Genomic DNA, 12,644 nt, shown 5'->3' on the forward strand with positions numbered 1-12,644 from the left:
ATTGGGGTGATAGGCACTGAGGAAGAGAAAACCTGGGTTCCTCAAGGTAATTAGATAATGAATTAATGTGGATTAATTCTGAGTTAGTTAATTAAGTCTGAATATCATTCAGAGGCTGCCAAGGGCCCACAGCACTATCTTGGCCTACCAGTCAGGTCATAAGTGGTGTCTTGGTCCATGGCTATCTCACAGTATGTCCAACAAATCTCACAGAAAATGATCCTATAATTATTTCTCCACAAACATACTTAGCAACTAAAGAAAGAATCCTCTGATTCTTTTCCTAACAAAGTAAGACCCATTGTGTAGGGAGGGTAGAATAAGAAAGTCTCTGTTATTGGGCAGCCTGGGTGGCTCAGAGGTTTAGCGCCGCCTTTGGCTGGGGGTATGATCCTGGAGACCTGGGATCAAGTCCCATATCGGGCTCCCTGCATGGGGCCTGCTTCTCCCTCTGCCTGTGTCTGTGCATCTCTCTCTCTGTGTATGTCTCTCATTAATAAATAAATAAATAAAGTCTTTAAAAAAAAGTCTCTGTTATTGAAAGATGCATGGTAGGTGATTCCCATTACATCCCACTTAATTCAACTGCTGGTTCTTCCTTGAAAAAGCAGATGGATCTTGGAGAATGACTATGAGTTATCATGAACTTAACGAGGTATTCGTGTTAACTGCAGGTACTGTTCCAGATGTATATCTTTACTTTGTAGTAAAGCAAATTAGCACACTTCTGATATGTGGTAAGCAAATGATAAGTTGTATGGGGTCCATAGAATCCTATGCCTGTGACATAGGTATATTGTGTGGAGCTTCTGACAGGGGCCAAAAGGAGAACTACAGTGCAAGCCCAAAGGAAGCCCATTTGAGAAGCGGCTCCTTAGGCAGCCCGGGTGGTTTAGCGCTGCCTTCAGCCCAGGGTGTGATCCTGGAGACCCGGGATCAAGTCTCACGTTGGGCTCCCTGCATGGAGCCTGCTTCTCCCTCTGCCTGTGCCTCTGCCTCTCTCTCTCTCTGTCTCTCTCTCATGAATAAATAAATAAAATCTTAAAAAAAGAAAAGAAAAGAAAAAAGAAAAGAAAAGAAAAGAAAAGAAAAGAAAAGAAAAGAAAAGAAAAGAAAAGAAAAGAAAAGAAAAGAAAAGCAGCTCCTAGATTGCTACTGGATCCTGGTCAACATTGACCCCTGACCTAAGGGATATCAACTGACCTGTGATCTGAGGTGCCCATCATGAACTTGCTATTATCTAAAATATTATTTATAGTCCCATAATAAAGATGGGAGTGTATACTATCATTCTACTATTTAGTGGAAATACAGTAAATAAGAGAGAGCCTGAGCAGGTCTGAAAATCACAAGAAATGTTCATAAGCATGGCTCAGAGTCCCATGTAGATACGTCTATTGCTTTACCACCTCTCCATGAGCTCACATTGTGGCCTCATGAGAGTACCTGGTATACACAAGGGTGTGTACAGTGTGCTTGCATCTGGAAGTGGGTGACCACCAAATGGCAGCCACACTCAGAGTTAGCCCTAAAAACACAATAAAAGAAAATATCTCGGGCAACCCAGGTGGCTCAGCAGTTTAGCGCACCTTCAGCCCAGGGCATGATCCTGGAGACCCGGGATCGAGTCCCATGTCGGGCTCCCTGCATGGAGCCTGTTTCTCCCTCTGCCTATGTCTCTGCCTCTCTCTGTGTCTCTCATGAATAAGTAAAATTTTTTTTAAAAAAGGAAATATCTCCAGCAGGTAGAACTTTGGGTAGCTCATCCAATGATCCACTCTGGAAAGACAGTCTGAGGTATTAATCTCTACTGACATGAGAAGTCACTGGCAGATTGTCTGACAGATCAAGGACTTAGAGCAAAATTGGAAGATTGGTGAAAAAGAGACTTGGGACTAATATGGACTCTCAGAATGGGTACAAAATGTAAAAGGCAGTTGTATTTTACATAATTGCTTCCCAGAGGACATCCACAGCAAAGAAGATGCTCACTAATCAGGTGGTAATAAGATGACTCATCCCGTGGATGTCAGTCTATCTCTTTCCTCAGCCAGTGTTTGCTCAGTGGATCCATGGAAAAAGTGGCATGACAGCAGAAATGCTATGTGTACAGCAGGGATGCTATGTGTGAGCTCAACATGAACTTCCCCTCACCAAGGATGGTATGACTGGAGCTACCACTGAGTGTCCAAAAGGCCAATGGCAGGAGCCAAAACCAGACCCCCAAAATGGCACCATTTCCTCAGTAGGGAGCAGTCAGCTAGGTAGTGAAAAGCTGATTACTTTACACTGGACCTGTTCTTCAGGGAGAAGGGAGTGATTTGTCTTTACGGGAATTCATACTACTCAGATTTGCCCCCATAACATTCTGCGTGTTCCACCATTCATGCACTTACAGACACCTTATTCATCACCATCGTATCCCATACAATATCACTTCAAGGCCCAAGAACTCATTTTTATGGCAAAAGAAATGTGGCAGAGGGAACAGGCACAACACATTCACTGGTCTTACTCTGTTCCCAACACCCAGAAGCAGGTGGCCTGATAAAATGGTAGAGTATGGTCTACTAGAAGCTTAATAAAGGTGTCAACTAAATCACATCCCATGAGGTCGGGGCACTGTTCTCTCCAACACAGGATATGCTTTAAACCAAGCAGGGGTGGGAGGAGACAGTGGCTCCTCAAAATATGCCCAATAACCCACTAATGGAATTTTTTCTGTCTCTATTAAATCTTGTGCCCTGCAAATTTGGAAGTCCTAATTCTGAAGAGAAGAGGGTAACCACCAGGGAATGTGTTCAGGATTCCACTGAATTGGAAGCAAGATTGTCACCTGACCATTTTGAGTAAAGGAGAAGATATTTAAAAGTGCTGTTTTTACAATGGTATCATAAGCAAAATAGCAAAATAAAAGAGCTGTGACTTTAATAAATTTGATAGCACTTTTTTTTTTTTAATACTGCTGCTTTGTGCCTACCCTTTCTGGTACTTCTCTCTAAAATTAGCATACTAACTCACCACTCACTTTAAGATTGTTTATTTATTTATTTTTAAGATTTTATTTACTTATTCATGAGAGACACGAGAGAGAGAGAGAGAGAGAGAGAGAGAGAGAGAGAGAGGCAGAGACACAGACAGAGGGAGAAGCAGGGTCCTTGAGAGGAGCCAGATGAAGGATTCCATCCCTAGTTTTCCAGATCACAACCTGAGCAGAAGGCAGACACTCAACCACTGAGCCACCCAGGCGTCCCTAAGATCATTTATTTATAAATTATCACAATTTATAAGAATGTATTAGACCTTATATATACCCATGAATAGTAATGTATATATTCATAATTTATTTAAAATATAATTTGTCATGTATATAAATACCCAGTAATTTCTATCTTTAAAACATACCAGCTTTGAATCCTTAATCTCTTGGCTTTAAATCAAATAAATCAAAGATATCAGTCGTAAATAGAACTTGCTAAAACTTTTTGCATATAGAACTTGGATTGAAAACAAATGAATCCGCATCTTGGTACATTTTTCCTAGTAGACAGGTAAGTATTGCTTCTCTAGCTCTTAAATGCGGCCTCTCCTTCACCAGAGCAGGGAGACGATTTTGTTTTCCTCCTCTGAGATGGAAAACAAATCTGGCGTTTGGGTGAAAATGACACTGATCTGATGGGAAAGAGATCATTAAAATGGCCTGTTTTTCCTTAGGCCACCTCATCGTCAACCCTCTGCTGGGACAGGAATCATCTTTGCAGCTCCCACTGCATGCAGCAGAGCACTTCCCAAGTGCTCGGTACTGCAACAGCTCAGTGCCTGTGGCAAAAGTCAGCGAATAAAGACGCGAGAACAGATTGTGGACACATTCAGGAAAGACAAAATGTGCCAGAACAAGCGCTAAGAACGACCCTGCCCTCTGTGCCTTGCACCCTCAGCCGGCCCCAGACTGTTGGCTCGTAAACCTAATCCCGGGCAAGGACCCGGGCCAGGTTAGGTTCCTCCACTCCTCCCGGGCCGAGGGAGCTCCGCGCCCCGCCCCCGCCGCTCTCTAGGCCGCCCGGGACCCTCGGGGACCCCCGGGACCGCCCCTAGGCTACGAGAGCCTGCGGAGGGAGCTCGGCGACTACAGGCTCGCGCGCAGGCTCCCTGGCTGGAACAGTCACGCTGGAGCCCGCGAGAGTGCGATTCCCTTCTCCACATTTTGGAGGTGACCGGGAAAAGACCGCACAGAAATCCTGGTCCCCGGAGGCGGCGGGGGCTGGGCGGTTCCTCGCAAAACCCGGAGAGCTGTTCCGGATCGGCCAGCCCGACATGCGCAGAAGGTACCCCCGCGGCGGCGGCGGCGGCGGCGGCGGCGTCTCTAGAGCCGGAAGGTAAACGGCCTGTGCTGCCGGCGGCCGGGCGCCTCCGGGGTCATGTCGGCCCAGGGTGACTGCGAGTTCCTGGTGCAGCGAGCCCGGGAGCTGGTGCAGCAGGACCTGTGGGCAGCCAAAGCGTGGCTCATCACGGCCCGCAGCCTCTACCCCGCCGACTTCAACATCCAGGTGAGGTCCGGGCGGCCGCGCGGTGGAGGGGCGGGCGCTTCGCAGGCCCCCAGCCTCGGGTCCCTCTCCTCTCACCCCTGCCCGCTCCCCGACCCCCCGCGCCCGCCCTCCCCCCGCGAGACCCGCACCGTGACCCCGCTGGAGGCCGGCCGGGCGGGGGACTGCAGGCAGGGGTGCCCTGCTGCCGGCTCGGTGGCCGGATGGCACCGCGGCGCCCCGGGAACGGCGCTCGCTCCTCGTTTGTCAGCGCGGCGGCCATTTGTGCAGCGCTTGCTGCTTTGGGCACGTCATCCCGCCGGCCTTGGGGACCGAAGGGTGGTAAGGGAGCCCGAGGGTCGCATGCTAGGCCCCGGGGCCCTGCGTAACCAGGTGATGCTCAGGGGTCAGGCCCCCGGGCTGGGGGTGCGGGGTGCTGGGTGCAGGTTGGGACCGCGGAGCCAGGACCAGCCCCGGGCGGAGTCGTGACCCGCCCCCCTCCCCCCCCCCCCCCCCCCCCCGTGTCGGCCGTTCTCTCTGTGACCCGTGGGTCTGATGTCTGTCTATTGCAGTACGAGATGTACACCATCGAGCGGAACGCCGAGAGGACTGCCACCGCCGGGAGATTGCTCTACGACATGTGAGTGTATGTGGTGACCTCAGCCGGCCCTGCCCTGAACCTCTCAGGAGGCTGTGTGTGTGAGTGAGAGGAGATCTTTAAGATCACCTCCCTGCTCTGAACCCTGGTCTTGAGGCCAGGCCTTCAGTTAACTGCCGGCATTCCTACTCTGCAAGAAGTCTTCCTCTGTTTTATTCTTGTCAAAATTTTTCTTTCCAATAATCCGTTTTATTTTGGAAATAATACAAGCTCTTTGCAGTTCAAACACTACTGAAGGATAGAGAGTGACACATGAAGGTCCCTCTGACTCAACCAAAGTTCTGTGTGTCTGTATACACATGTAGACACAGGACCATACAGACAGGTGGGGTTTTGTGGGGAAGGGTCACAACAAAACTACTCATCATCTGCTGCAGCGTACTCTCTTCACCCAGTGGAATGGAGGGACGCCTTTATTTTTCAGTATGCATACTGTATTTGATATATGGATTATATCTTTTTCATATTTGCATGTCAATAAGCAATTTTGTATGCATATTTTGGTGTTTTTCTATAGAGTCCATTCTTAAACATTGATTTTCACAGTCAAGTATGTACACGTTTTATATGTTGACACACTATCGAATTACTCTCCAAAAAAACGCTATTCCAGTTTACCTTTCTACTAACAATGTATAAGAGTGCCCATTTTCCCACACATTTGCAAACATGGATATTATCAGTCTTTCTTATCAGATTTTAATTTTTGCCAATGTGATAGAAAGTGATATCTTTTTATTTATTTATTTATTTATTTTTATATCTTGTTATTTTTAAAAATTTCTGCTCATTGTATTACTAATAAGACTGAGTATCTTCTCAAGTGTTCTCTCTTGGCTGTCTGTATTCTTTCTGTGATTTGTCTTTGCCCACTTTTTGGTTTTTTTTCTTTGGGTTCTTTTCTCTTGTTGATATTGAGAAGTGCTTTATGTATTATGGACATTTGTCTTTTTTCACTTCTAAGAACCTCCAAAGACTTTTGGATTAACTTCATTTTCCTTAATTAGTTTCTATTTTTATATGCTTTTTGATTTGATTTGGTATATCCACATATTTACTTGGAATAAAGAAAAATGTTTATCTCTTCTAGTGCTAATGTTCTTTTCTTCTTCTAATACTATGTAGATTCTGACGTTTTAATTTAACACATTCATTTTAAAATAGGTTTGTGAATTTCCCTGACCAGCCAGTGGTATGGAGAGAAATCAGCATTATTACATCAGCACTGAGGAACGATTCACAGGATAAACAAACCCAATTTTTAAGAAGTAAGAGCAGAGTGACACTTAATGATGTAAAATTTCTGTTTCTAGAATACTAAGTTATATACCATAATTGCAAAAAAAACTCACATCTGTGGTATTGGTACACAAATGTGTGTTTTGTTCTTGACAACTCAGGTCTACAAATGGTGTCATTTAGTCCCTTGAGCATTTGCTTCGAAACCTCTAACCTTCCTTAAAGTGTGTGGTTGTATCAGCCCAGGGAATTAAAGATGTTTTTAACAGGTTTTGCAATGATCAGAAAGCATCTGTAGATGAGGCAGATGTCCACAAAACAGGAGGAGACTTTTAGTGATTTATGACCTTTCTTGTTAACCTTCACTCTGTGTTGGTTGCTTTAGCCAATCAAAGATTTCCTCTTTGAGGAATCAAAGCACATCCTCTTTGTCTCAGCCAACAGCAAGCACTGTTGTGACCCTTCATAAGCACCATTCTTGTCTTCTGGATCCAATAAGGCTTCCAGATGTTTTAGGGTCTTGCAGCAAACCTGTGTCCAATACCATCTGACCCAAAAGCCTTCTAGGTTGTAGATAAAACCAAACAATGATCCTAAATGTAGTATTTACTGTTTTGTACATGAAAATACCTTATTTCCTCTTTAGCTTCAGGATCTTCTTTCTTAAAGAAATTTTTTAAAGTTAAATGTGTTATGTACAGGTTTATTTGAAACTCTCCCTGGTCGAGTCCAGTGCGAAATGTTACTAAAGGTTACGGAACAATGCTTCAACACATTGGAACGATCAGAAATGTTGCTTCTACTTTTGAGACGCTTCCCTGAAACAGTGGTGCAGCATGGGGTATGATTTTGATCCTTTCCTCTTTCTTAAGAGAAAATGAAATCGATCAATACATTCATTAGTTGGGTCAAAAGCTATAGTGTATATTCTTCTAAAGCAGAGATTCTAAAGAGCACTAAGCAAGATTGAACTTAAATCAAGGAATCTGTCAGTAAAGCTAAAGGGATTTCACTGTTTTCAAACTTTATAAATTTCCAGTAGAAGTGTAAGGAACACTTACACTGATTGATTTGCCTTATTGCAATCAGTGTAAGGAAAAAGTCACCAAGCTTTGACACTGCTGTTTATTTGCAATCTGTGTAGTAAAGTTTTTTTAAAAATCCTATTCCAGGGATGCCTGGTGGCATAGTCAGTTGAGCATACAGCTCTTGGTTTCAGCTCAGGTCCTGATCTTAGGGTTGTGAGGTTGAGCCCTAAGTCAGCTCCAGCTCAGCATGGAGTCTGCTTAAGAGTCTCTCTCCCTCTCTCTGCCCCACCCCCACCCCGTGTACACTTGCTGTTGCATGTTCTCTCTCTCAAAAATAAGTCTTTTTTAAAAAATCCTATTCCACGGTGCCTGGGTGGCTCAGCGGTTAAGCGTCTGCCTTCAGCTCAGGGTGTGATCCTGGAGTCCCAGGATCAAGTCCCATGTCGGGCTCCCTGCATGGAGCCTGCTTCTCCGTCTGCCTCTCTCTCTGTGTCTCTCATGAATAAATAAATAAAATATTTTTTAAAAAATCCTCTTCCATTGTAGTCAACAGTGTGTTTGAATTTAACTGAGAGCCGTAGTCTGTTGTCTTCATAGGCATGTTTTTCATGTGCTTTTCCCTCTGTTCCTTGTATATGTAATAATAATTGAGTGCTAGTGGCAGGCATTGGTGTTCGGTATCTCCTTCCATACTCTCTGAACCCCTTGAGGTAGGCAGTATCCCACTTTACTGATGAGGAAACTAAATCTTAAATATGTTAGTTCCCATAGCTAGTTGGTGGAAGATTCAGGGTTCAAGTAATGAACTCTATAAATTCATACTCTATTGTTTATTCTTCCCCACACTATCTTTCAAGTTTCTGGCCCTAGTTAACCTTTTCTATACCTCCCTATATTAGCTTCTAGGGCTGCTATAACAAAGTCCCAGAAAAACGAGTGGCTTAAAACAACTGAAATTTATTCTCCCTCCATTCTGGAAGTTAAAAGTCCAAAAGCAAGGTGTGGGCAGAGCCATGCTCCCTCTAAAGGCTCTAGGGAGAAATCCTTCCTGCCTCTCCCTAGCTTCTGGTGGTCACCAGCAATCTTTATCATTTTTTGTTTTGCACCTATATCATTCTGATTTCTGCCTCTGTTATCATATGGCTTTCTTCCCTGTGAGTCTGTGTTCCTGTGTCTTTACATGACTGTAAGGATTGTAATCATTGGATTTAGGGCCTGCCCCAACCCAGTATGCCCTCATCTTAAGTAATTGCATCTACAAAGACCTTCCTTTTTTTATAAGATAAAATATATGTAAGGTTACATTCTGAGACTTTGAGTGGACGTGAATTTTGAGAGGATGCTATTCAACCCAATATGTTCCTTGATCATTACTCAACCTTTAGCTTTTTGTGTTATATTATCTTTTCCATTGTTTTACCCCTACCCGTGTATTGCCAAGTGATCCCAAGGAAGATAGTGCAGATGTCTGGGTGGATTTTGATAAGCCTATCTACTCTGCTAGGGAATGCATAGCAGAAAGTAATGGAAAGGTGGCCTTAAAAGTCAAAAAGTATGTCCAGCCTAACCCAGGCTGAATGACTGGCTACTCCTGACAACTCTTGAAAGTGATAAGGTTTGTTGACATAATACATCTTGATCTAGAGAGCACAGTTTCTACATTCTGTAGAAAATCTCTATATCTCTTTTATCATTCTAACTAGTTCTAGTGCTTCCTCTTAGTTTCTGTAAACATTTTGTTAGCATTTTAATATTGCTAGTTCAGAAGATAATAAGCAAGACAAAGCAGTCAGTGGTCAGATGAATTTGGGGTTTCCTTCTGGGCCTTGTGGCTGATGTATTTCTTTGTTTCCTAATCTTTAAAATGAGAGTATTTGTTTCTTGGGGAAGTTGGCATACACAAACTGGTAAATTTAAAAAGCCATTTCTGTATGTAATTCCGACATCTTAAACTGTAACACATTTAAGTGATTATATTTTGAAACAGGTGGGCCTTGGGGAAGCATTATTAGAGGCTGAAACTATTGAAGAACAAGAATCTCCTGTTAACTGCTTTAGAAAATTATTTGGTAAGAAAATTTTTATTTTGTTTTAGTTCCTTGTGGTGAGTAGAATATGCTGGAATAAATATCATTTAAGGGATGAGGTCATTTGTGGAAAGGAAAGGAACTTTTCATATTAGGAAATTTAAGTCCTTGTTTATTTTAGTCCGAAAAACATTTAAACAACTTCTGGATTTTTATTATGTAATATTTGGTATCCGAAAGAATATGTATAGTCATAGATGTAAGTATGAAAAATAATAATAAACATCTGAATTGTCGCCCAGTGTAAGAACTAGGCCCTTTTCCATAATGTAAAATCTGCCTATGGATTTCCATGCTAACTCCATCCACTGGTATCCCTGTGCACTGCAGTTTTTAAATAAATATGCCATAAAGGGTTTTTTTTTCTATATATTTTAGATACCACAGTAAATGAACTCTAAAATAAATTTTGTTTCTATCAGAATTGTAGGGCAGACAGACAACTTAAATTTTTTTTCCTTATCTTTCCTCTTCAACAGTTTGTGATGTCCTTCCTCTAATAATTAACAACCATGATGTTCGATTGCCTGCCAATTTATTGTATAAGTACTTAAACAAAGCAGCTGAATTTTATATCAATTATGTCACTAGGTCTACTCAAATAGAGAGTCAGCATCAAGGTAAGTGAGAATATCCTGTGATTTTATTTTTACAGACTCTAGTAAATTACAAACTCAGAAATCCCTCATCGTTCTGGTTTTTCTCATACTAGTTTGATAGTGTTCTAAAGGTGATTTCCTAGAAAAAATACTACAAGTAAGAAATGAGACTTTTGGAGCCAGTTTTACCCTTTGGAACAGTCAACTTGCTGAACCATAATGTTAGTGTACTGAGCTTCCTCCACATACCACAGCTCAAAATGCATTTCTTGCTATACTCATGGCCAATTGTGGGTCTTTAAAACACATAATGTGTTGTGATTCTGTGCTCTTGCCTTTGGAATAGGGATTCAGACTTTGTCATTTTCTGTCAAGTACCACATACATAGTAAGTGGTAAGAATAATTGTAGGCTACTTTGTTCTCATTTCCCAGGTACCCAGGAAGCATCTGATTTAATGTCACCTAGCAAACGGAGCTCTCAGAAGTATATAATAGAAGGGCTGACTGAAAAATCGTCCCAGATTGTGGACCCTTGGGAGAGGTTGTTTAAGATTTTAAATGTTGTTGGAATGCGATGTGAATGGCAGATGGACAAAGGAAGACGGTAAGAAAATTGTTCATTTCCAGAATTGCTTAGCTAGCCTTCTGATATCGTAGTCCCAGGATCTTTAAAGGCAAAAACGCTCTCTTAAAAAGCATATAATAAGTAGGTACGCTTTTCTTGGTTATTGTCAAGGTTACTTCTGTAACCTTGGTATTTATGCAAAGAGGGTGCACTTTATTAAAATATTTCCCAACGGAAATATGAACTCTCAAGAGCTGGAAGCACTCCTTGGCATTCAGAGCAAAGAGTAGCTACTTTATCGTGGTCTGATCACTGCTCTAATTTGGAAGGGGAATTACACATACCTCCAGCTACATTTGCTAAATGTCATGCTTCTATTGGGGCTTTTCTCTAGACCTTTTGCCAAAAAGCCCAGGGTAATTAAATAATCTTTCTCATCCTTCATCTTTCAGAAGCTATGGTGATATTTTACACAGAATGAAGGATCTCTGCAGATACATGAACAATTTTGATAACGAAGCTCATGCAAAGTATAAAAACCAAGTGGTTTATTCCACTATGTTGGTCTTCTTTAAGAATGCATTCCAGTATGTCAACAGCATACAACCATCTCTATTCCAAGGTTGGTCGAAGAACTTTAGAGTCTCCCAAAATACTGGCTTCAGCTGGAATGATGAAGATAAAAATGTTTACCTTAACATTGTTCTTGAATCCAAATAATTGTGGGGCGACACTAGTGCTTTTTTTAAGTTGTTGGTAGTTTCTATGTATTTTCATTTAAAATTTCTGTATTGGAGTATTTGGGTGACTCGGTTAAGTGTCTAAGTCTTGATCTCGGCTCAGGTCTTGATTTCATGGTTTGTGAGTTCGAGCCTCACATGCTCAATGCCAGGCATGGAGCCCACTTGATTAAGTAACTAATTAAGTAATAAAATTTCTATATCAGAGGATGTAGTGGTACTATGAATAAATATACAGATATTTAGTGCCTCTATTTTGAAAAAGCAACAGATGTAGCAGAGTACTGAAGTAGATTTTACAAAGATTTTGCAATAGACGAAGATTTTTTTAAATAATATTTTTGCATATAAATTCTTAAAAATGTGAAAATAGAAAGGTAAGAGTGAAATCACCTACCCATCCACTATAACACAGCTCTCATTTTTGTGTATGACCTTAGTCTTTCACATATTTAGGTTTTGTTTGGAGTTTGTAGCTATAAGGTATTAACATATAACTTCACAGTCTTAAGTGTCTCACTAATTTTCTGATTCGTGATCACTCTAAAAAATTTGTATATACATAAGAACAAATACAGAGAGGGAACTTTGACCTGTAGTCTGTCATTGAGAGAGAACCTTTATTAATAATTTGGTGTATATCTGTATAGTCTTTTTTCGTATTCATGTTTGTCTACCTGAGATCAAACTGAACATACTTTTTCATGACCTTTATTTTAAATGACTGCTGAGTAAACTTCCACTTAATACTAAGTTTTCTTTTCTTCGCTGCATTTTTAAGTATTGGTGTTTTCCCCCTATCCGTAGGTCCTAATGCCCCAAGCCAAGTGCCACTGGTTCTTCTTGAGGATGTGTCAAATGTGTATGGTGATGTAGAAATTGATCGTAACAAACATATACATAAAAAGAGGAAACTAGCTGAGGGAAGAGAGAAAACCATGGTAATCCTTTCAGATATGATTAACAGATTATATGTTTATGGTTTGTTGAAAATGAATGTAAAATACAGCTTTGGAGCTAAATTGATAAAGCTTGGGTCTTTTAATTATAATTACTATGTAAATCAGTGGTTCTTAACTGGAGGTGAGACATTTGGCAGTATCTGAGGACATTTGATTTCCATGGCTTGGTGGGACGGAATTGCTATTAGTATCTACTTTGTAGAGGCCTCCCTGGCATCCCTTGCTGCTAACTGTGCCACAG

At 41.9% G+C, this 12,644-nt stretch overlaps 1 protein-coding gene across 6 annotated transcripts in view; it reads left to right on the top strand.

Moving 5' to 3' along the window:
* Positions 1-4,312: 4,312 nt before the first annotated feature.
* INTS10 (integrator complex subunit 10) overlaps positions 4,313-12,644 on the top strand; it is a 29,508-nt gene continuing 21,176 nt past the window's right edge. The window contains exons 1-9 of one of the 6 annotated variants that reach the window (XM_025445483.3): positions 4,313-4,547; positions 5,096-5,163; positions 6,346-6,449; positions 7,122-7,261; positions 9,436-9,517; positions 10,015-10,155; positions 10,569-10,740; positions 11,154-11,323; positions 12,249-12,382. In XM_025445483.3, the coding sequence (XP_025301268.1) occupies positions 4,419-4,547; positions 5,096-5,163; positions 6,346-6,449; positions 7,122-7,261; positions 9,436-9,517; positions 10,015-10,155; positions 10,569-10,740; positions 11,154-11,323; positions 12,249-12,382 (1,140 nt within the window). In that variant the 5' untranslated portion in view covers positions 4,313-4,418. Of the gene's footprint in view, positions 4,548-4,835; positions 4,917-5,095; positions 5,164-6,345; positions 6,450-7,121; positions 7,262-9,435; positions 9,518-10,014; positions 10,156-10,568; positions 10,741-11,153; positions 11,324-12,248; positions 12,383-12,644 lie in introns of those variants that run through there. The other 5 variants (XM_025445127.3, XM_025445209.3, XM_025445284.3 and 2 more) reach the window with 5 other exon arrangements.

Source organism: Canis lupus, chromosome 16 (genome assembly GCF_003254725.2).
Source record: "Canis lupus dingo isolate Sandy chromosome 16, ASM325472v2, whole genome shotgun sequence".
Taxonomy (NCBI): Eukaryota; Metazoa; Chordata; class Mammalia; order Carnivora; family Canidae; genus Canis; species Canis lupus.